This window comes from Neodiprion fabricii, chromosome 6 (genome assembly GCF_021155785.1).
Source record: "Neodiprion fabricii isolate iyNeoFabr1 chromosome 6, iyNeoFabr1.1, whole genome shotgun sequence".
NCBI lineage: Eukaryota > Metazoa > Arthropoda > Insecta > Hymenoptera > Diprionidae > Neodiprion > Neodiprion fabricii.
In genome coordinates this window covers 27,809,021-27,821,708 of record NC_060244.1, presented here as the reverse complement: position 1 = coordinate 27,821,708, position 12,688 = coordinate 27,809,021, and the positions used below count along the sequence as shown (strand labels likewise).

The following is a 12,688-nucleotide window of genomic DNA, read 5'->3' as shown; positions in this document are numbered from 1 at the left end:
TCACGAGGGATAATTTTGAGCAAAGCGTTTCAGGGTTTTTCCCGCAAATTTCTTGAACCACGTGACGGCCGCACGCGTGTCACGTGCGGCTCGAGAAAACCGGGTTCCCTTGATCTTGCACCGATCAGCCTGACTCCGCTGATATTTCCATGCAAATTGACTGACCGCACGTGTGTCTCGAGACGGGTGTAAGTGACCATTCCCCGGCGTTAACTTAGACGAAGGGAGGAGTTAACGTGTCGCGAGTCAACCTAGCGTGACGCTACGTAACTTAGCGCCTGTTACAAGCCTCGGAAAGTTGGCAGAATGGACGTGGGTGTCGATATACTCTGCATAATATTTCCATTCAGATCCAGGCACGCGTGACGCTGTAATATCCTGTGACACTTGCAGGATCAGGGAAGCCAGGGAAAATGTCCCAGGAAGAATTAACAACACATGAATGTAATTATACGAATAAAGTATCGACTAAAAATTGATTTTTTAGAAATTTAGAAATCAAAGAGCGGAATTCACTCAAAACCGCTGGAAAAGAGGGACAACTTTATTTTTTTTACTAAAAATTCAGCGGTTTCTTACTCCGCATACTGTTTTTATAGTAAACTCCGCATTTTACGGAGTACATTTACCAAAAAACCTGACGTGTCCCTCGTTTTCTACAGTATTCGGTAAAATCTGCTCTTTTATTATCTTCGTGCAGCTAAAAAAATCGTGACGAACGGTGAAAGATTTGAATCCTGAAAAAGTGTAACTCGAATACTGTAAAATTGTAAAAGTATGCTTATTAATAATCCAGAAGACGTATATTAGGTCGTCGAGCCTATTCACCTCGGCTGATCTCGACACGAGGCGCATTGACGTTGTAATACACTGCATGTATAGTTTGAAAACTAATGTACAAGAACGCCGCGGTGCCTTATGCTATTATGCAAAGTACTTGACGTTGTGTCGCGGTATGCTAATACGCGGGTAATTGACCATTTTGAAATATATACGCGTGTCATAGAGGTGTAATGTATAATATAACACGAGGTGTTCGGTTGCGGTTAGGGCTGAACAAGTGATTTCGAATACCTCCTGCACTTGATCCGGAATGTAGAATTTTTCGTTACAGTTTCGGAATGTTTCGTAAATCACAAGATAGAAATATAATGCACGGTATGAAAATGTGAAATATTTATTTATGCATGTAAACTGCTGGATCGGATCGATTTGTTTTGCGGGACAGGTTTTTTTTGTTGTCTGAAATTGAAAATTGCACACACCGCGGAACGATTACTTGGCAGAAGCAGGCGTTTACTTTCCCCGGCTCTGAGAACCAAGATTGAGAAAACGAAGAAGAGGCCTGAGCCCATTTTACAAAGGTGCAATATTTATCGTTCGGAAGCCTAGAATTATGGACGTGGAGGCTTGATATAAACGGGTAGATTCAAATTGCGGTTTGAGATGGGAATTTTTATTCATAACTTTTCTTGTCAGGGTCTCGATTACTGAAATCTCTGATAGCCGCGGTTCCCAGGTTGCCACGGGAATTTTTTGCAGCGTGAGTGGTTGTCGAATAATGAAAGTTTGAAATAATAGTTTCGTTGCAATTATCGACTTGACGTGTAACAAGTTAATCATTTACACTGTTTTTATTTTTCAATTCCAGGCGAGGAAAGGACCGGCCTTACATGTTACACCGTTTCGTACACGTCCTATGTTTGATCAAGAAACGATTGATAAAAAAATCGTTCACGGTTTTATGCACGAGTTAACAAAATAATTATCACTTTTTTTTTCCGATCGTTAGATTTTTTTATTTTTATTCATTTCTTTTTATTTTTTTTCTTCTTTTCTCTATCCCCTGATACCTTTTAAACCAACACTCGTGTCTCGAAATTATTTCGGTGAATATTAGGTGAAGGTTTTTCGTCTATAATTCAGCTTATATGCAGGTACCACGATACGTTACAAGAACGATATTTATATACCTACACACGGCAAAAGCGACTGGCCACTCATTAAAAACCGCGTATACAGCAATTATTTTTCGTTACACGTATCCGTGCCTATATGGCACGAAATATAGGCATACATACATACTCGCACTGTATTGTCTACCTTTGTCTATTATTTGATTGCGCAAATGCAGCAGCAGCAGCAGCAGCGGGGCGGTCGGCATATCGAGTTTCACTTGTAACGAATATCTCTCTGAAATAACGTGATCATGTCAAATGTATACACGTCAGGTTGGATATTCAATCAACAGGTGTTCCCAGCCGATATGTAACGTGGTTTTTAATCCACATCGCTATAACCCGTGTAATGAAACGTTAAATTCTTCATATAAATGAATATCGCAATTGCTCGGGACGCGGAAAAATCCTGGAGAAATTCTACAAATTTTAACAAACTAGTTGATGAAATTAGAGAGAAGAGAGAAAAAAGAATCAGTCCACAGCTCGCTTAAAATGTGTACACTTGATGTGGAATAAAACATGAGGTAAATATAATTCATGTCCCTACAGCCAAGATAACTGCATAAATAGAAAAAGCTGCTATCATTATTATCATTATATTGTTGCACAACGGTCAACGTGGTAATTAAAAAACATTAACGTTCTTTTGCACTTAAATTCGTTCTAACGACAAGCGTTAGTTAACACGTCGCTTTTATTACCGGAACGGAAATTCACACCAAGTATTCTCTCTGGTGCTGCTTTTTTCTTCTAGCAATCTCATCTCATTCGATACGACAGCTGTTTGTAATCGATCGCTACTTCAGGATTTACCAGCGTATCCTGCTGTTGTATATCATATTATACAGAAGCGGAACGCGATTAGCGCTTGCCCAACACGCGATGAAATTAATGGTCGAGACGAATCTCAGACCATACGAGTCTTTTTTCACATTGATGAATAAGTTTTATTTCATTCCGGAATGTATCAAAATGAGTTTCTAATCACGTGTTAATTTAAAATCGAAAAATTTCATGGAACGGAGGTTGAGAATCGGTTTAATCGGCCGTTGCAAGGTGAAATTCGCTGGTGGGGGTGAAAATATAAAAAGATCAAACCATTGAAGGGCCACGATACCGAATTTTTGAGCAAGCGAAAACTTGATGTATAGAATTCAAAAATGTTGAAAGTAGAAGTGTGGACTGGTAAAGGAATAGAAAGGTCAGAACGTAGAACGCCGAACTGTAGAATCGCCAGAATTCATGTCCATCATACAGAATCGTACACAGATTTAACCTTTCTAAATTTTCTCATTCGGTATTTCGACTTTCTATATTTACAATTTTCACTTCTTGGACCGTCCACATTTTTAAACTTTACGAACAAGATCTTTGCGTCTATACAAATTCGATATTCCGATCCTTCTAACGATCGACAATTCAAGTATTTTATCCCCACCAAAATTGGTGGCTGGTCTTAAGAATTCCGCGATGTTTGCGATGTTGCAATATTCTCGAGGGTAATTAAATCGCTGTACAATCAAATCTGAGGTTGAGAATGAATGAATAAAAATTCCATTAAACGACAGAAGTCCTTCGCACGATCGCGCTTAAGCTGCATCAGGGACGTGGACCGAAGTGTATTTCTGACGATAAATAGTCGGCTGCAAGCCGCCAAGCACGCGTTATATGGCCATTCGAATGGCACACATCTGCAAATGCGTGAGTCAGTTGATGCGGGGATATTTTCTAGGCATACCTTGTTTAACTTTAACTTTAACCCGTCGGCTTCTCGGCTAACCCGAGGCTCATTGTGTTTTATTCCTCTTATACGCCGTAATAATAATCTCATATATGGTGATAGCGCCGCGGCGGAATGCCGGCGAGCAGGATAATAAATTTTTGACTCCTTTCAGTCATCCAGGCTGTTGCGTTTCGCAATGGCTGCAATTATCACCACCTCGAACCCATTTAACGGCTCCTAAAACTCGACGCGCGAACGTAACGCGCCAGATTATAAAACCTAAGGCCGCAGGTACGTCGTTTCGAAAATATTTATTGTCCTCGGTCGTTTGAGTGGTGGAATTTACCTGTCGGTCTAACGTTTTATGCTCAAAGATTCAAAGCCTTTGTATTCTTCTACCTCCGTTGCATAGAATTTTTGCCTGAAAATAAACCCACGATTTTTGATAAAATATTGCGTCATAATCACAGACACCGCGGTTGGTTATGTTTCGGCATGTTTCTCGAGAATACTCGATGCGGTTTAATTTTCGTAAAGAATTATGACCCGTGTGACATTTTTACGATGCCATTCGAATAACGTTATAATCGAGGTGACTTTATGATTCTCCTTCACAGCACGGAGTAAAAATTCGTTCAATATTTAGGCAGGCACGGGTACGATTACAGTCAAACAAAACGTCATGCCAATTCTGTGACCGCATAAATTATAACAGCATAAAGCATATCGAAGAAGACTGAAAGTGCAGTATTTCGGAATAAATATTAACAGCTGTAAATAGGTAAAAATAACGACTCATTTGGCGTTTCGCAATTAACTATTGAACGTTTTTGTGCTCCAGTTGCGTAGACTGGTAGTTGGTTTAAACAACGACGCTCGAGGCGCTATGTAATAAACAGGCTATAACAAAGCGAGGAATTGCCCGGGATCGCCGATCCCTTGTGCGGAAGGTGCGCTAATTTGGCCACTGCACGCAAAGTGCTTGAAATTTTTGTAAATTTTCACCCCTAGTTTCGAAACCTCCGTGAAACACGAGCGAGATGTTCGCTAAAGTTACCGCGAGTGCAAATATCGCAACTCTTTGTCTCGATTAAACCGCACAGTTGAATATGGATACGTACGTGACTCGTCCAGATCCTTTCGTTCAAGGATGACTAGATCAACGGGGTCTCGGATAATGCGCAAAGCTCGGCTGGGGTGATTCATTTGCATTGGTGCAATCGGCTCTTTCTCTCGCACAATTGCACGGGCCCAACGTCTATCCGCAGGTGATATTACAAACTGCACCGCAGCTTCGGTCTTCCGTTGGTTGTTGCTATCGATCTCATTCGCCTCGCACGCGTTGGTTTTGTTACAGCGCAGGTAGCCAGGCGCCTATCGCGCATTATGTTTCACCTCAAGCGTCAATTAACAGCGTCCAAACCGGCGAACTGCTCGCCGACTACTTTCCCCGAGTCTAACGCGATCATTCGCAGCTATCCGGCTCCTCTGTCGATGTTTATGTTTGTTGAAATTCACCTTAAATCGTCGCACTCGCGGCGCGAGTTGTTAATCTTAAACGGCGTTGAGTCCAGAATGCTCAGCGAATTCCCCGCTCCTCGATCCTTGCAATTCGCAGCTCATGGGTTTTCCCGCAATTGCGAAATTCGCGTTTCACCCTCCGAGCCTCGATTATATCGAGTTTGCCGACTTCGATATTTCGTTGTGGATATCTCGAGAATGACCTTTTCGAAACCTCTTCTCTCGATTATTTCAATCATCGTTCCCACGCTAATTGTTTCTACAAATCGCCGGCTATTCACTCCGCAATTGCGCGTGCGATATTAATCCAAAAGTCAGGTGGAACATTCGTGCAAACGTTAAAAGATCACGATTCTTTACATCTCTAATGAGTTCTCGAATACTCAACGTCGCTAATTACGCTTACCTAATGCGCATCCAAGGTGCAATTAAGTTGTTACCCCGATACACCGGTTGCAACGGAATAACAATCGCATTAACGATCACCGCTGCACTTTTAAAACGCATAATCTCAGTCGGCCGATCGTCGTAGGTCGCATGCACCGCGTTCACGTGCAGCAGACGACGGTTGTTAAGGAGGGCATTCGATACTCTCGGAGTGGCGGTCAGGTCCAGGAACGCAGGCTGCTGGATTATAGCGTAAGATTTACAACTGCATCGGCTGCACGTGACGGCTTTCCGACGCGGGAGCGCCGTCACGTGTATCCGCAGGTCGCGTGTTTGCGGACGAGATCCTTTCTGCAAAAACCGATTACGGAATATTCGGCGTTACGTTCGAGTTACGCAAGTCTGGTTTCTTGCACTCGGGCATCGAGTGTAAAAGTTTTTGTCGAATCGTTGTCGGAATTTTATTTATGCACGGCGACAAGAAACTGACCCCTGAATCGATGGTTCCACTTTTTATCGATTCTCGTATTGAGAATTGAATTATTCAGATTCCTTTTTTCCATCAACGAGACGTCAAGAATTGTCACGGACGATAATGATCGACTATTATTATTCATTTTTACCGTTGATAGAAAATCAAATGGACAGAATTCGACATGCACGAATGACTGACTGTCAGTGTGCCGCAGGTAATCCTGAGCCACGCGTAAAAGGTATTCTAACATGGTATTGCTCTTTTTGGTTATTGACAGAATTCGTGGTTTAAATAAGAACCGATATGATTCCTTGGAAATCAAAAATTGCAGAGAGGATTTTTCAAATACAAATACATAAAAAGAAGCGTGCGATTTCTTCCGAAATTTCGTAACAAATCTAATAACTATCGCAGACGGTGATAAAATAATATCCTAATAGTATGAATTGAGCTTGATGAAATATGTAACGCATAAAAAATTGCGCAAGAAATGTAGGCCTTAACGAAGTTGAGGATTGATATTGAGGAAAGCCGGCATTCAATGCATCGCACGTGTGCGCATAGTTTGATTGCGGCACGATTCTAATGAGTAATTATTACGGATTGCCGTTGTGTGGCTATGTGCGCAGGAGTTCGAAGGTGCGGGTATAAAACGCGTAGCGTTCGGTGGTCACGGAATGCGGTTCTTATGGCAACGATCGAGGTTCGAGCGGTGTTAAACAACAATTGATTTATCTGCGACAGGTGACCGAGCCTTGCGCTTTAACCGTAGTTCTATAAAGATCGAGGTGCAGGTTTAATGTTCCTCCGATAGCTGAATAATTGCCTTTCCCATCTAAGGGCATTCGCTTTGGATATATTTGTCACTGCACCGTTAGATCGGGTTCAGAACCGAGATTAGATCCCGAGTATAAATCGCTGGCACTGTGCGTGAGCTGCAGGGCGGAGGAAATACCTATCAGGTTCGAAATTCATTGGGAATAATTTTTTATTCCTTGACGTACGGCGAATCGATCGATAGTTCGAGATCGGATCGATTGAGCAAACGAAAGTCATGCGTTGCATTTATGTTATACATAGGATGTATACGTATATCTGACGGTGGAAATAGCTGACAGGGAATTCAATCGCGTTACTATACGTATACGCATATACTATACCTACATATTTGAAAAGAGGGAGAGAAGAAAAAAAATTTACAACCTGAATGCGGACGCATGTGAGCGTGCAGGTAGTTACACGTAAACGGGTGTAAAAATGCATTCAGATGGAATTTATAACAGCGAGAAAAGGGCATTACAAAATAAGAGGTAAGAAGGAAAAAGAAAACGGTTAGTCAATTAACGACAGGCATGTTGAAGAAATTGTGGAGCCAGTTCGACTGCATCCCAGGAGACAATGAAACTTGTTTCACCCGGAGAGTTTATTACAACTGGGCGTGCGCGTTTCTAATGTCTAATTTAACATTCTTCGTATCGATTAGACCGCGGCTTATCGACCTACGTATGTGTATGCCTCTCGATACGCGGGGGCCAGCAATGAATAATTCCCCGTGACTCTTACCCTCGTTTAACGTATCCACCCGAGTACAGAACGTAACTCATATACCTACATTTTACTGCCGGTAAGAGTCGACGATATTTAACAGATTAAAGCACCTACGTCTAACGCACGCGTATGCTAGTTATTGATTTAAACGTCAACTTTCTATGCGGTTGCAGGAACTGCACGCGGGTAAAACACCTTAATTAATGTCAATCCGACCGCGGGTATCGATACAGAGTTTTCATTCACAGTCTGTACACGGAACGGCGCAATTCCCCATGGACCCCAACCACCGGCACTCAGGAAGTGCCCGAGGCCCCGATCACCAGGGACGAAAATCGCTCACAATAAGGCACCTTGTGTCAAAGGCCAAGCATCGCGCTCTGAGGACGATAGAATTTAATACCAGGTCCGGGACGGCGTTGATTTCAATTTGACAAGTGGTAACGCCGAGCGGTTCCGCGGTTTAAATATCTACTCGACGTTTTGCAGACGCGTTGCAAAGAGACACCGTTGGCAGCGAGGCCAACGCGAGAGGAACGAGCGTGCAAACACCTTCAAGTGCGACTTCGGAATTGGTTGATAGTCACCTCATCTTAATTTTTTTTTTTTTTTTGTTTTTTTTTCTTACTCTTTTCATCCCAATGTTTATATTACACTCTGGTAAATTTTTCTCGAGACCGACTCCCGACTCTTGACCTCGTTAGTATCATTGTCTTCGTTGACAGAAACATGATACTCGATTTTGGACTCACCGAACCACTGAATGTCACACAATTATCCACCCAGTCGCTACCACTCTGAACTAACGCGTCGAGTGTTGGTTATTTTTGTCACAAAAGATCCTGACTATGTGTACACGTACAACATTAAACCAACCGCCGAGATATTATACGGGCTTACCGATTTCTGACCGTGTCCCCATTTCGATCTAGACAACCGGAATATTTTGCATTTCAATGGACGTAGGTGGAGATAGCATTTTTACCGATCGGCGTTTCGAACAGTTCGCAAGTTTTCATTACTGATATATAAATGCGCGAATACTCAGGCAAGCAGGAGAAGCAGAAGAAACTGACCAATCGATCCGATCGAAACTCACTTCGGAGTACGAGAGAAAAAATTGTGTTCGATATTCACGATTTCAAATCGATCAAATTTGAATGGATTGCCGCAGCATATGGTTTTGGTAAAAAAGAAAAAGTTGATGCCAGCGGTGGAGAGGAACTTTGCAAATCGCAGCATCAATTTTGGACCGATTTGATCCAAGTGTAATATTTATGACATGAAAAACGCTGCAGAGTGGAACGCTGCACATGTTTTTGGAACAAGATGACACGAGAATCCGTGTCCGATGAGCATTATGAGGCACTGAAGAAACGCACGTGTGTTCTGCGGAGTGGCGCAGACTCGAGTTCCAAGTCTGCAGGATAGTCACGTGCAGAGGATGCAGTCACGTGTCGCACGTGACTTAACACGTTGCGGGCAATAGCATAACCCGTGTCTCTTTTGCGCGGTTGAACCGTGTTTAGCTGAACAGTGTGCTGCACCACTACACAAGAGAAACTTCAAGTCCAATAACTAGCACGCGTTGAGGTGATTAAAGCCGAGTCAAGGTTTCGGTGGATTTCGTAAATGCCTTTTAGTTTCCGCGGAATTTGACGGGATAAAAAAGTAATCGCGATTTCGCAATGCCGGCGATAGCGAGCGCTCGAATTCGCGAGACAAGCGCGTCGGTATAACGGCGATGAAAATCCTGCGATCAGCCGTTGAAGAGATTGCCGCGGAAAGTGGAGTTTTTCAACCGCCCTTTCGGGCGTTAACGTCTACTTTTGCAATCTATGAACACGGAAGTGCATTTTAATACTCTACGTTGCGAGACTCGGGGATGCGGGGCTATGTGAGTAACTGTTGGCAGGTAGAAAGAGCATGGCTGTTATTAAGTTACGGACAATTACAATAACAACAACCGCGGAAATACGTATAATCACGGCGCTGCGGGTTACGGACGTGAATCGACGCGAGCTACAACCTCGTGCATTTAAATCTCTTCACTTACATTCACCAGAGCTGCAGGAAGACGTAACAGGAAATAGACCGGCTTACAACAATAATCTGTTCAATTTACTGATTTGATTACATTTTAAGAGTTGTTCATTATTTTTAAGCTAGATTGGTTACGATTAAGGAGGTCGTCTAGTGTGAAAGCTGTTTTTTTAAAGGTTTTTAGGGTATTTCTCTGAGACAAGCCATTGAAATAAAATTTCTCATAATGTTCGCATTATATTTATTGACATTTAAACTAACTTTTTACACTTTATGGAGACAAAATGCTAAATAGAACCTAATATAGGTATGTTGCCCGATAGGAACGTATGTAAAAAAATGTGTAGACTTGATATCTCAAGAAGCACTTAACCTATTCTGCTCAAATTTTTACAGGATCATTATTATTACTAGGATAATCACGATTGCTTGGATGGTTTTTTTTTACGAAAAAAAATTTAAGCCCTCGCATTTTGTTCATTGGTATGGCTTGTAAAAAAAAAAAAACCACGAGAGTAATCATGATTATCCTGATTCACGCGATATATAAGTATAATAAAGATTATGTAAGCATTTGAGCAGGGTCGCTTTAGTGCTTTCTGAGTTATAATGTTTACACTTCTTTCACACACGTTCCTATCGGGCGGTATCATTAGGTTATACTCACTATTTCGTCTCCAAAAAATTGTCAAATTTAGTTTAAATGTCAATAAATATAGAGTGAATATTATCAGAAATTTAGACTTTAATTTAAATTTAATTATCAGAAGTAGGGCAAGTATTCGGCACTTTGATATGAAGAGATTGAATTCTTATTGAAACCCGTAAATTGGTCAAAACACATCGGGCTAGCACTGATATGCTTTTAGCCATGTCTTAGAAACTTCATAAAAAAAAAAAGTTTCACTAGCCAGAATAGTTTTCAAAAAAGACACCTCGTCAAACTATATGAAAGTAAATTTCACAGTTAAAAACATAAAAATCGACCTTGATTCCTCGATAAATTTTTGTAAACAACATATCTTCAAATGTCGGTGCACTTTTTTCTCTGCAGACGATGGGTAAATGGTTCGAATTATTTATGAGGTCAAAATTAGTAACGTTAACGTAGCGATGTATTTACAGGAAACACTTCTGTTTCGCAAAATTCGCATTATCCGAGTTCCAGTAAGCCGTATGAAAAGTAAAAACAAGCTGATCCATTGGCAAACTTAACTTCTCGGAAATAGGTCATTCTAAAATCGGAAAATAATAATTTTTGCATCAATTCTTTGCTACGTCAACGTCTCGACTTCAGTCTCTTCAAGTTTCGAGCCACCGTTGAAGCATTTCTGCCGATTAAAATTACCCAAAATACCCATACTGGGTTAATATTCTTACCACCTTACGCTGTGTTTAGTAAACAGATTCGCACGTACCTGGCATGAGTCGACCCTGCGGCGGATATCCGAGAACTTGGGTCGCCACGAGGAGTCCGGTAATGATCGCGAAGGCGGTCTTGGGTGTCATGGTCACGTGGGCAGGTGATGAACTCGTTATAACCGTGCGATATTTTCGCGGATACGAAATTAGGTTTCGGGCAAACTGCGGAGAGTGACAAAACTCAAGACTACTGGCCCGCCTGTGAATCTGATTCTAAAAGTCGACAGAGTTCCTACCGCTGTCAGGCTATACGGGAGTCTGGAGGGCCGCCGGCCGCTTTCACCGGCTTTATAGCGACGCTCGGAATCAGGAAAGCTCCTCTTCTCGCTAAGAGGGAAGGGGGCGTCCCTCCCTCGCTCGCTCACTCATTCGCCGTAGAAGCGCTCTCGACTCTGCGCAATTCCCTCACTTGATACTCGATACAGCGAGCGGCGCACTTCTAGCCGGACGCGTGGAACTGGTTTAATTTTGGCGCCACGGCGATAAGGATACCTTGTCAAAAATGGCAGGCGGATACATTTTTTTTCCGGCTTCCGAGCTTTTTTTATTGTTGCAATTTCTGAGCTAGCAACGACGAATGATTGGAAGACGTCGATTCTTTTGCGACTAGCGACTCACTATACGAATGTTACCAGAGTCAAAGTTGTTCAAATGTGGTTTTTTTTCGCAACATCTATGACACACGCCATCGACGTTTCGAAAGAATTTCGCTGTTTCAGTAGCACGCGGTGAAAAGCGATTCGCACGGGTGACTTTTATCGCAACACTTTGCACGCTGCTCGAGCGTCCATTGACCGGTCACGTATTTGTTTCAGCTAACAAGGCTTGGCTCAGTTTTTCAAAATCCCTGATGACGCTGAACAGGAAGACGAGGCTTTTCGTTTACCAGTATTAATCTCAGTTCGATATTGTAGTACGAAAAATTGATGTACGCTACTAACTCAATAAAATACAATTTTCACAATGTTCCTTCAACTTCAAACGAATACCTGCCAAATTTGAAATATCTCGTAAGGGTTGGCGTTGCACAATTACCAGAATAGTGAACAGCATTTGCGACATCGAATATCCTTGCATCCTGTGAACAGATAAGGAAATGCGGTATAGCAATTACTGGCAGGAAGTGTTGAAAGAAGAAAAATTTTTGTGTTCAAAATACGAGGATTATCTACTCCGAATCTACATTGAAACATGTGGGATCCCCGGAGTATTTCACACGGTGTTAAATGTCACCGTGAGTTTTTGGCACAAGCCACATCTCCCCAGCCTCGGCTGATCATCATCACGAAATTTCTTTGTCAAGCGGCAGGTACAACGGAGTCTAGAATTATATGTTTGACAGGCAACTGTACAAGCCGGAGCGATGTCGACGTAGGATCGGGTTATTGTACGTGTAATTTGGTTGTTGCGATCTATGAACCAGATGAGAAAGTGCACCAGAGTATAAGCTGCGATCTGGAGCAATAATATTGCGCGTCTAGCGAACAATAACGTAATCTTCGCATTAGTATGTCACTAAGACAGCCCAACGAACTGAGATCTAAATCCATGAATGAGACCGCCTCTTTGTCCGCGACTTGTAATCCCTGAAAATATTAAGCAATTGCT

General features: G+C 42.2%; 1 protein-coding gene across 2 annotated transcripts in view; it reads right to left on the bottom strand.

The window, feature by feature from the left end:
- Positions 1-11,357, bottom strand: part of LOC124184654 — a 40,144-nt gene extending 28,787 nt beyond the window's left edge. Inside the window, exon 1 of one of the 2 annotated variants that reach the window (XM_046574607.1) lies at positions 11,077-11,357. In XM_046574607.1, coding sequence (XP_046430563.1) covers positions 11,077-11,167 — 91 coding nt within the window. In that variant the 5' untranslated portion in view covers positions 11,168-11,357. Of the gene's footprint in view, positions 1-4,805; positions 4,904-11,076 lie in introns of those variants that run through there. The other variant, XM_046574606.1, reaches the window with a different exon arrangement.
- Between the last annotated feature and the right edge of the window lie 1,331 nt (positions 11,358-12,688).